We start from the raw sequence: 12475 nt of genomic DNA, 5'->3' as shown, positions 1-12475 counted from the left end.
TTTAGTCCAGTTGTCCAGAGTTTGAAACCAGTGCCTTTGTATGTATGTTCCCCTTGGTTGTTTTCTCTAGTGTAAGTTTTTTTTTCTGAAATAGTATTTCATATTGTGAATGGCAAAGCAATTGAGGAAGATAAACAAGATGTTTGGTGTAACTCACTGGTGCTGTTTTAAAGACCTCAAATCATATCTCATCACATTGTCTGTAAATTAAAAGATCATAATTACATGTATATTTGAACTGCACGGAAAGATGTCATGGTTTTGAATCACATTTAACCCAAATGTTTGCCTGGCTTATTTTCACAACTGTGTAAGCTGTTTAAAGTACTGTGGCCATCTTTCATGTCTTTAAAAAATTCGTTTTCTCTCCTGAAGATGAAAGCCAGTCACCTCAGGCTGGCAACTGCAGCACTGCTAGTGTGTACATAACCTTGCATGGGTGGCTGACAACAAATATGTTTAGCCCTGGAAGATCTATGGATAGAGCAAGGGAACGGGAACGGAACGGGTACAGAACGGATACCGAACGGATACAGAACGCATACAGAACGGGAACGGATACGGAACAGATACGTAACGGTAACGGATCAAAAAAATGAAAAAAAAAAACGTTCTCTAGAACGCAAACTGGAGAACGCGTTCTATAGAACGCATACTAGTTCGGCTATGAGAGTGCTTACTAGTGATTTGCAAACGAGGTATCTTGCAAGTTCGTCCACTTTTTGTCCGGCCAGAGAAAATGACAGAACGAACAGTGAAACTGGGTAAGTAAATTATCTTGCTCCTTTGTTTAGTTCTTTTTATTTTTGCTAATTGAAAAAAGAACTCTACTGATTGCTGCAATAACATTTTTTTAAATCACCGTTAGCTCAAAAACCTCCCAAGTATGCTGGGGTCTTGTTCAAAGATGAAAACAAGATGGCCATTGTGGAGACCAAACTAATTTTGCACCCTTCACCAGTTGAAGATACAAACATTGTCGTTCAGTTTAACAACCAGGAAGTGAACGGTACAGTCGTCTGTTTAGAAGGTAAGTTAATAAATGTAACCCGAGTGTGATAAGCTTAAGTTCTGAAGCTCGTGTGGATTTGAGTTTAACACTTCATAGCTTACCGAGAAATAACATATTAAGCTTAGCTCTTAAAGGTTTTCCTTTCAATCTCTTCAATGGCTTTTCGTATAAACCGCTTCTTTAGACCAGGCGACCCGGTTTTAATCACAGAGGCCAACAACACTCTGTAGGAAACAAAGGTTTGGTTGAACTGTCAAACTCACAAAAGCTAAATGGAAAAAAGCTAAATTTACCGGTCTCATTCGCATTTCAAATGTTTGACTTGAAAAAGCTTACCTTTCTGATTGTTTCATCACTGAGTGAACTTCTTTGTTTCGCCGTTTAAAGAAAAGCACTGGATGCCAGAACTCGTTGTTCTCCCATTTAGGTAAAGCTGAAAATCTGATGAAACGGACAAACTTTTCACCTCTAGTGACTTCCAACAAGTTCCAACTCCAGATTTCCTCACCGCTACATCATGTATGCGATTTTGGCCGCGCTAATTGTATTATTTTCAGGTTGTGATAATTAGATTCATTCACAACTTTCCTGGAGATTCCAAAAATTGTGAAAATTAGAATCAAATGTGCCCTACAGACCGTCTATGACTCTGCGAAACCAGAAAACGAGACAATGCACTCGTACACGCAGGTGTCAATCAAACAACTTTCCTTTTCGCACGCTTTTCGCGTCACGCAATACCGTGTTTCAGAATTTCTCATTTTCCACCTGCATATTCCACAGCTGATGATCGATGTCCAAATCCACAATTTCAATAAAGAGATGTGGAACTATCTTATCTATCTTTCTTTGTAGGAGTGGGTAAGGCTGAGTGACTTACCTACGGAGATGTTAGTAAAGATCTTCATGTTAATACCATTGCCAGATCTTATAAGAGGCATTTCGCCTCTTTGTAGAAGATTACGAGACATTTGCCACTTGCCGTTTTTGTGGAGACATTTTAAATACGACCTTTTTTACAATAAGTCAAGGTTTGATCACATCTTTGAGCATGCCGAATATTTTCACTCTCTGCAATTCACATATGACATGGGAAAACTGAAAATGGAGATGACAACGGGCTACATTGAGGAGGGCTTGAGCCGATGTACACAGCTGCTGGAACTTGACATCAGTTATAATCTGTCTATCCGAAATTTAAATTTTATTTTGAAAATGCCAAAGTTGGAGATTTTAAATATGGAGTACTGTTGTAATGTTGATCCTGTCACAGCAGTCACTGCTCTTAAAACAATGCAAAAACCATGAAGAGTAATCTTAAGTTTGTGTGAACAGTTTAGTGAAGACCAGCTCTGCAGATTGTTTCTAAGTAGCAGTTCATATGAACACATTGATGTGGAGAAGTGTTCCTGCCTTTCAGTGAAGTCGGTAAGATCTGTCCTTGCAGCAAATCCCAATATCAAGAGCTTGATGTTCTCACCCTCTTGGGGTCCACCTCCTAGATGGATGAAGCTGATAGGCTAGTATCCACACGTGTCATTTTCGACTGATCTAGATCTAATGTTTGAAAGATGCATATATCTGGAGTGGTTACTCCCTGGTGAGGATTTCTAGGTGCGAATGATAACGCGGCATGCTAGGCGATCATATGACATCCTTGTAAGCAGTGACGTTTTAGTGTCTGTTGGTAATAAAAGAAAGTACTGTTTGCGCACTATTATTTTGCATAACATTTCTTAACCAAAATAAGTTTTCAAACGACACCAAGTAACATAATGACCATCTCCCTTTCTGGCTTAGTTGATAGATTGACTGCCCTACAGAATCTGGCCATTTGGGAGAAGGAAAACGTGCACTTGCTTGAAGGTGTTAGTGTTGACAAGAATGAAAAAGGAAAAACAACAAAAAGAACGAAAAAAAAGGAGAAAAGAGATTCACAAGAACATGGTAAGGTACTAAAACACAACATTGGTGGTAATTCCTGATACAAATAAGAATTTGCTGTTTCTTAACAACAAACCCGACTTGTGCAACGTTGTAATTCAAAATCCAATGGAGGCGATGTCAACCAACTTACCCCATAAGACCACTATTTAAACCATTTAACATGACAGTTTCCGTGATTCTTACGGTGGCTTGTTAGAGTTTCTAGCACTTTTCAGCAGTTATACTTTGACGGGTCATGACTAATCCTGCCGTTCTTTATCAATTGATGCTGCAAATGTATCACGATCGACTTCACGATTGTGGTTTTGCATACGGTACTGTCATCTTACTTTTACCGCGCGTGATTGGTTGAAAAGTTGCCATAACAATGCGGCACTGAAATGGGTTCCTCGCGACCTGTTTGGAATTTCACAACAATGAATCGTCCCTAATCTTTTACTTGTTGCCGTTTCAATTTGCACTGTTCAGACAACTTTTACTGCACACTACATCATCTCTACGAGCTATTTAATGCAAATGGGAGCTTTATGTAGGCAATGAAGGCAGGTAACTGTTTTTAATCGCTCAAAGTTGTTGGTTTGTGAGTTACTGCGCGAGTAGCTCACAACGAAATCATTTTTTGAAAAGTTTATGAGTTTGAATAAAGATAAATCTGTGCAAATTTGTCGGCTTTTTCATTGCATGATACTTTGGAAAACTTCAATCACATAGACTATGTGAATTTGTGTAGTTTCTGAAAGGAACTCAGGGCTTAAAAGTCGAAATATTCAAGTAAGCCGAGAAACAGAAAACTTCATTGAGTGCCAGTTCTTCGTGCGTACTGGGAATTTATCTTTTAATCGAAGTACTATCATGTTTTCTTTCGGTTTTTTTTTTTAAAGAATGATTAAATCGCAATACAAAACTAAATGTGATTTTGAGAGTACAATACCACCTATTAAAAGCACCCCTAACTTTAGCTCCAGGGCTTACAACCGGAAAGCGGCTCACTGGTATTGAATTGTGATAAGCATGATAGGACAAAACTTTTCGCAAAGTTTAAAACACATCCCTTAGTTAAGAGTTGTAGAATTAACCCGTCAAAGAATGACTTCTGGAAAGAGCTAGAGACTGTAACCAGCCACCTTAAACCCAAGACAATAGGTAAATATCAAAATACCCCTTGCTGGTTTGCAGTGCTCTAAATTAAAGAGGAGTCAGAAGAAAGATGGTATCTTTTTAATCACCTTTCAATGGACTTAACAGTGCCCTTATCTTTTTTAAGAGACCTGCCACTCTCTAGGCACCGCAATAGCATATAATTTGAGCAGTGACACCGAGAATGAAAATTTAATGTGCCAAACATACGAGCTTAAGGAATATGAGCTCTAAAACCAATATGAATTGCTATTGATATTTTTCATGATAAACAACATATTCTTAAAATTTCACATTTCAAAATGACTTGTGCAATCAATAGAAAGTCTAATTTCATATAAGGCAATACAATGAACACACCCGAGAGCATTGTTGAGTTACATAAGCATGCATGAAATTTTCAAGAACATCAAAGTGCACTGAGAAGCAAAAGGTGCGGTTGAGTCTTTCTCTATTCATTTCTCTGGTGTTCTTAAAAATTCTCAAGTTCTTATAGAACTCATCAATGTACAAACTATGGCCTATAAAAATGCTCTGGAGATCACATGATCTGAAATCTGTGAGATAAGCCACAAGCATTATTTAACACATAAAGAAGCCTAAGCTGTGTATTACACTCTGATAAAACATAGGTTTTCAACCAATCAGAACGCGTGCAGGGTCCCATCTATATTAAACGTGATAACCATTGGTGCACATGATGTAGGCCAAATGCTCTTTGAAGATGTAATGACCTTGAAGTGATCAATTGTAGTGTGTACAATTTCTTGAACATTTTCTAATCCTGTTAATTTTTGAAGGTAGAATATGTGAAATTCTAACTATTAGACAGTGGCCATAATCCTTTGACAGACACCTTTACTGAAATTTAAGAGTAACCAGTCTTTCATACTTGCTGAATTACTTTATTTCCTTTCAGAAAGCAAAAATCCTTGGAAGTGGGGCACCTTGCCAATACACAAATCTGAGCATCGAAGAAAACCTATATGTGCAAAAGCAATTGCAACTTTTCCTTCAGCAGAAAGAAGGGGACAAATGTACAGTCACACCACCACCAGCAAACACATCCACTGACACTACAAAACAATCCACCACTGATGCATTTAACCCACTGCTCAACATCACAGTACCCCTGACAAACACATATACTGGCACAACAACACAGTTCCCAACAGAGTCATTCAACCCACTGCTCACCACAGTACCCCTGACAAACACATCCACTGACACTACAACACAATCCACAACTGCTGCATTCAGTTCACTGCTCAACACCACAGTACCCCTGACAAACACATATACTGACACAACGCAATTCTCAACTGAGACAATCAACCCACTGCTCAACATCACTGTACCCTTGACAAACACATATACTGATACAACAACACAATCCACAACTGCTGCATTCAAGTCACTGCTCAACACCACAGCACCCCTGACAAACAGATATACTGACACACCAACACAATCCACAACTGACGCATTCAACCCACTGCTCAACATCACAGTACCCCTGACAAACACATCCACTGACACTACAACACAATCCACAACTGACCCATTCAGCATTTTGAATCCACTACTCAACACCACAGTACCCGTGACAAACACATTCACTTTATCAGTGACACCATGAGACGAGACAGATACATGTACTTTACAAACTGGTAACCAACTGGACTGGACAGTCACACATAACAATCCTCCAACAGAAAATTTGACACTTCAGAAACTTTACGAGAAAATAACAGACATTGAAACCAAGGTAGATCTTATTGTGGACTACCTGGGAGTAAAAAAAATGAAAACTGTCGATAAACAAACAGATCACGCTACTGTAATAACTGCACCACTAGTGAATAATGGTGAACAAAAGGAGCCCATATTTTCTAGCTATATAACACCTACCCTTAAACAGAGGGCGGTACTGCTAAGCAGCAGTAAGGGTAATTTAGCAAAAAATGTCCTCTTTGTTTAGCGCATTGAATACCGGTCATACAAACACTACTCAAAGCAGGAATTTCTCAAAGATCTTAGAGACATTGACTGGAACCAAGCGCTAAACAAAGAGGACATTGATTCCGCTGTCGGTTGTTGGAACAAGCTCTTTACAAACGTAGCTGACAGCCACACTCCGATAAGGAAATCAAGAATTAAAGGAGTTCATTCTCCATGGATGAATGCAGGGTTATCTGAAGCTATGCACCAACGAGATTTTTACCATCGTAAAGCCCTGAAATCAAAAGCTGCCCGACACTGGTCGTGCTATAAAGAACTGAGGAATTATGTAAACAGGGAGATAAAGAGGTGTAAATCGGAATACTATACCACTCATCATTACCAAAAACAAATCAAATCCAAGTGCATTATGGAAGACTCTTAATGACATAACATCTCAAAAGGAGAGAACTCCCATATCCTGCATCGAGACAGACAGTGTTCAATACTTTGACTGCAAATCTATATCCAAGATCCTCAATGACCATTTCTCAACTATATTTCTCAAAGTCTCCGGAAAACTTCCATTCACTTCAGAAATTTGTTCTTGAGCCAATTGCAGAAGACTTCGTTCTCCGTCAACTTAAACAGCTGAAAACTAATAAAGCAATCGGACTCGACAACGTCAGCGCGCACCTTTTGACAGATTCAGCCTCAGTAGTTAGTGGCAGCCTTACTAGATTGTTTAATCAATCTCTTGAATCTCACACCTTTCCTTCTCTTTGGAAATTTGGAAAAGTGTCAGTGTTGTTCAAGAAAGGTGATCGCTGCAATGCAAACAATTATAGGCCCATAACAGTCCTGCCGACGGTGAGCAAAATACTTGAAAAAGCTGTACACATCCAACTATACGCTTATCTCACAAACAATAAGATCATTACATCCAAACAGTTTGGGTTCAGACTGAAGTTATCAACTGGAACAGCCTTGGCTCACTTCACAGATAATATTCTCCAGAATATGGACACTGGTAGGTTTACAGGTGCTGTATTTCTGGACCTATCTAAGCCCTTCGACACGGTAGACCATCATCTACTACTGCAGAAGCTAATAAACATTGGCCTTACCGACTCTACTGTCCAATGGCTTAGATCCTATCTCACGAACAGGTCGCAAATTACAGCGGTTGGAGATGCTCACTCCTTAGCTGCTAAAATGCCCGTTGGGGTACCCCAAGGTAGTATTCTGGGTCCGCTACTTTTTTTGATTTATGTGAATGATCTTCCGAACTGTCCTTTAGCAAGTGATATCGTTCTTTATGCTGATGATACTGTACTTTACTACTCATCTAAAGATCTTACTGATCTTCAACATCACCTCAATGTTGACTTAGAGACAGTGTCAGAATGGTTCTCCAGAAATCTCCTGACTCTTAATTTATCAAAATGCAACTTTGTCATCTTTGGGAGTCCACACAAACTAAAACGTATCAGGAAATATCTATTCAAGTAAAGAGTACTATAATCAATAGAACAGAATCATTTGGGCGTAACACTTCATCAGTCTATGTCCTGGGCAGATCACATCGAATCTGTTTGTAAGGAGATTAATCAAAGGATAGGCCTAATCAGGAGAGTTAGAAATCTACTGCCTTTTCAAGCCAGGGTCACCCTATACAACACCTTAATCCTACCACTCTTTGATTGTGGAGACCTCATTTGGGGGGACAAGAACAATCTCACCATAATGTCAGAACTGCAGGTACTTCAAAATAATGCTGCTAAAGTACTGTTGGGCCCTCCAATCCGAAGCTCGTCAACCCAAGCCTTGAAAAGCCTTGATTTTAAGCCACTTGCTTTAAGGCGATTTTTTCATCGTTGCACCGCAATTCATAAGTGCTTAATTGGATCAACAGATTTTGACTTCAGTTTCATTAGAAATCAAGTTGTTCACTCGCACAATACGAGACAATTGAATGATCTTCATTTGCCCCTCCCTCGCACTAACTAGGGCAAGCAAATGTTCATTTATCAAGCAGCGAAGGACTGGAACAACCTCCTGCGTGAATTAAAAGACACACGTGTGTTATCTATTTTTAAAGCAAAACTGAAAACTTCTTTGAATGATTTTAGCTAATTTTAATCTTTAGAATTTTAACTTTTTAACTAATACGAACTCTTTTTACTCTTATTTATTTTAGCTTGTAGTAATTTATTAGGTAACTCTTATTTATGTCATTTTCAGGTGATTTTTATTTAGAAGGGCTCCACTGAAAACCGCCTTAGGCGAGTTGGATTCCCTCACTAAATATTATTATTATTATCATTATTATGAATGAAAAAGATGAGTCAGTTCACAAAAAAATGTCCTCATCAAAACTGTTAAGGCTAAAGAAGTCAAAGTTACTTACAGTGTCCAAATTCAAAACTACATGTATAATTATAGTTCAAGTGTAGACAAAACTTCAGATAACCCTAATCAATCTGTAAGGTGCTTTTTGTACTCAAGAAGATCAGCCAAGTGGGGATAGAATCCTTTCAAAGATTGTGTGACAACAGGTGCTGGTTGACTTTGACTTGACAACATTTCACCATATTCATTTGCTGGAATATCTGAAGGCACCTGTGACTGAACTGGAATACCAGTGTTACATAGAATAGCCTGTGGGATATTGGTGGGTTTGTTCTGAGATTCCATTTCTCTTCTTGGGTCTAATTTTGACTGCCTTGTCTTTGCTTTCCATTATCACATGACCCACATGACACACCTAGCTGTTGTTCAGACAATCAGGTGAGTACAACCGCATACAACTTTTGCACACATTGCTCAGCTACTGAGCCTGGCTTTCAGGTGTCCTTCCTGGGGTCCTTTACCAAGACCCTATTGCCTGGGTAGAACTTGCAGGACTTAGCTTAGCTTGAGATTCCATATGCATGACCTTCCCTCTCACATTTGATCCAAGGAGAATTTAGGGAGTTTGAAGCTCTTGATCCCAGAACAAACAAACTAACAGGACGTCTTCCAGTCATAGAATGCTTGTGCAACCTATATGTTAGCAAAATGTTTTCAATAATGTTATGGTACTGAATTGATACCCTTGCAAGCCTTCATGTTGTTTTTTTAATAACCTATTATTGAACCTTGTGTTCAGCAAAACCAGTGCTTGCTGTATGAGAAGGTGCTACATTTACACATTTAAAACCATCCATCTTTGGGAAATGTGCCAACTCTTTGCAGCAAAACTGAGGCCCATTGTTACTGATACAATGAAGAGGTAATCAGTTTTGTGGAAATGACTCCTGTGAAATAGTGATGGTCTCTTTCCCACCATTGTAATCTGCAGCATATAGATAATCTTGGGTCCCTGCAATATTATACATCAACAAGAAATCATGCCTCTTCTCCTTCTCATCTTGCAAAGACTTTGTGAATGTGATATCATGGATGACCTGGCTACGTCAGGGGCACCATTGTAGCTATCCCAGGTAGTTTTCTAACTTGCTGTCATCTGCCGTAGTTCTTTGCAGTCTTTTTGAATTCGAAATCAACATTTAGCATTTAGGTAACTGGGTGCCAACTCTTTCATACTAATGTAATCTGGTTGACCCACGTGTAACTCTTGCAACAATCATATCGTTCTGGTGCCTTGTCTGGGTGATGACATGTATTCCCCTTAATAGACAATTTTAAGTTAATCAGATATCTATTAATTTCTCTATAAATATTTAGATCCAGCAATCAAATAACCATGATTGCTGGAGTGTTTACTCGGCTCTCTGGTACAGAGTTATCACTTTTTGCAAAGTTGGCTCTTTTTTTTTTAGCTCATGGATGACGTCATCCATGAGCTTTAGCAGGCAGACCAATGGTACTTGCTCACTCACTCGATTCTAATTAATTTATTCTTCCTCCCCTGGTAAGTACTGTTTTTGTCAGAGTCTTCAGCCCATTTTTGCTGGTTTTGGAGGGACTAGAAAGGCATACATTTTGGTCTGATATCAGAGAGAGCCTGGGTATAAGTTTCTGGAAGACCTCTAAGGTTTAATTGGCCACTTTGGTTTCATGTGTTTTGCTTTTGTAAATATATAGTATTTTGCTTATGGGCGTTTGCTCACACGTAGATGAAAGTTGAGAGAGGTATTATGACTGGTCATGCATCAGTCACAATAGCACGGCCAGAAAGGTCAAAGAATTGATACAAGACAAAGTTAGAAAGTGAGATGTGTTTAGCAGACGTGGAAGGTTTTTTCTTGGCTAGGGAATTTGATGCTTTCCACTTGCTTTCTCGCCTTGTACAGTCCAAGGTGAGCCTAAGTTCTTGTTAAGTTTTGGCTTCATTGTTTCTGCATTGTACATTTTGTTGTATTGTTTTTTATGCACACATTGAAATTCTGGTGGTCAGGTGCTCATATAGGAAGTTTGAAACCTGTGATTTAATTTGTATTTTAAAATAAGCTTACTTCAAGTAAAAAATTCAAATTGCTTTACAGATGGTGTATAAGTCAGCATCCATGATCAAGTAAATATATTCTAAAATTTGAGTGATGCATAGACAAATTAATGTCCAAGAGACTGTGTAGATCTGCTGTTTGCAAGATAGATTACTGTCCAATTATGTCGAACACAAGCCATGCCAAACACGCATGGTTGCTGGTGATGTATGTAGAATTTTATTTTGCTTCTAGAAACGAGATATGTAAACAAATGCAATCAAAACTACAAATAAATGTAAATTGCACTTGTCAGCAATCCTTTTGAATATTTCTGCATTGCTAGGGAAATTAACACAAACAATTGCCAAGATAGGAATAAAATACTTAAAAATTATACCGTGATATCTGTTTCCAAGTAAGAAAATTATTGTTATTTTTGTTGTCTACATTACAATCTGCAAAACACTATTTTGTTATATTTGACTAGAGGTGCACTTTTTATTAGGCAGGAGGTATGACAAAAAGGCAGGAATTTCAAACATTAATTGCAAATTAATATAGGGGGTCTGCTGTAGGTATGTGAATGGGGTTTCAAGCTGAAAGCCACATGTATGTGACAGGGTAACCTTTTCTGGAAAAAAACACTACACAAAAGGGAAAGGATTTGGACCTTGGGGCAGAACCTCCTTGTATAAAACTTTGTTTGTATAAAACTTTGTTTGTATAAAACTTTGTTTGTATAAAACTTTGCCATGGCACAAAATGAACAAGAGTTTGGCAATATCTGTGTCCCACTGAAGTAAAATTGTGCAAAATATTCTTGGCATTCTCAAGCTAATTGTCTTAAAATTATAAATGTCAAAACCATGTGACATGCTTTCTGTATAATTGCAATTTAGCTGTTTCATAAATGCAACACTCAAATGTTAACTGAGCAAGGACCATGACCAAATTACCTTGACCCAAAATGCACTGTTGGGTCACTAATATTATACATATTATAACCAACTCCTCTGACTGGGTGTCAATTTGGGACTGGTGAATATGGTAAACTCTCATTTACTGGCTTCATTGTGCAATAGACTGTAGAATTTATTTATTTATTTATTTATGTATTCTCCCAGAGGAGAGTTAGGATCTATGATGACAGAATTATATTTCACAGACTCCATTCGAAATATATGAGACAACAAATGGTAGGAATTTCCCAGTTAGTGCTTCAAACCAATTTTTAACGCCAACAGAAGGGTGAACCCCCCTAAAGAAAACAATACTAGGGGCCTGGGTATACCCACAAGGCCCTGGGACCAAGATCTTGTGGTCCCATGATGCTTCGGTGGCTTTTTTCCTTGTGCTTCAAACCATTTGGTAAGTATTTTGCTTTTGCTTTGCCTTTTTTACTAATTCTAACCGTTTTTTAGGCTATACCTCTGTGTTTTTACGCAGTAGGTTTCTTTTTGGTGATATTTGTTGGTTTTCAGGATATTTAAAAATTGCTGAACGTGTCCCACAGAAGACTTAAGTCGTATAAAAGGACTTGTACGCGGTCGCCATCTTCCCGACAAAACTCTGTTTCGTCGCCTGACGTACATCATGAAGTGTCCCCGCCAAAACGGCGCAAGGATGAAAACAATTCCCTTCAGAAGATCCTTCAGTCTATTGAACGTCTTTCCAACCGAATAGACTCGTCAGAGTCCCAAGTCCCCAGAAACTATTGCAGATACTGACGACAATGCTTTGTCCATTATGGCTGATGAAATGTCAGGCTTGGAGATAAGTGAACCTTTGGCGACGGAAGCATCTTTTAAGACTGCTACTACGCCCATTGGGGCACCTGTAGAGCCTATTAAGGCACCCGTAGAGCCTATTCAGGCACCTGTAGTACCTACTAAGGCACCAATAGAGTCTAGTAAGACATCTGACGAAGCTGAAAACTCAGCGAATACCAGTGATGATCATGGGCTGTTTGACCCAGTTGCCAAGTCAACCTCCTGGAAACCATCAG

General features: G+C 38.8%; 3 protein-coding genes across 4 annotated transcripts in view; all 3 read left to right on the top strand.

Annotated features, from left to right (window-relative positions):
* The window catches only part of LOC110046028 (DNA-dependent protein kinase catalytic subunit-like), a 290155-nt gene that overhangs the window by 70068 nt on the left and 207612 nt on the right, over positions 1-12475 (top strand). The gene's annotated exons all lie outside the window — the stretch shown is intronic.
* LOC149111984 (uncharacterized) lies at positions 168-5847 on the top strand. The gene is made up of 4 exons (XM_089289620.1): positions 168-764; positions 869-1030; positions 2813-2964; positions 5016-5847. Exons 1-4 carry the CDS (start codon positions 740-742, stop codon positions 5733-5735), a joined length of 1059 nt encoding a protein of 352 aa, XP_089145746.1. The 5' UTR covers positions 168-739; the 3' UTR covers positions 5736-5847.
* LOC149111983 (uncharacterized) overlaps positions 12217-12475 on the top strand; it is a 422-nt gene continuing 163 nt past the window's right edge. The window contains exon 1 of the mRNA XM_089289619.1: positions 12217-12475. This exon is cut by the window's right edge and continues 163 nt beyond it. Coding sequence (XP_089145745.1) covers positions 12217-12475 — 259 coding nt within the window.

This window comes from Orbicella faveolata, unplaced genomic scaffold, assembly GCF_042242905.1.
Source record: "Orbicella faveolata isolate gen_17 unplaced genomic scaffold, um_ofav_v1 contig_2, whole genome shotgun sequence".
Classification (NCBI taxonomy): Eukaryota; Metazoa; Cnidaria; class Anthozoa; order Scleractinia; family Merulinidae; genus Orbicella; species Orbicella faveolata.
This window is presented reverse-complemented; position numbering and strand designations above follow the sequence as displayed.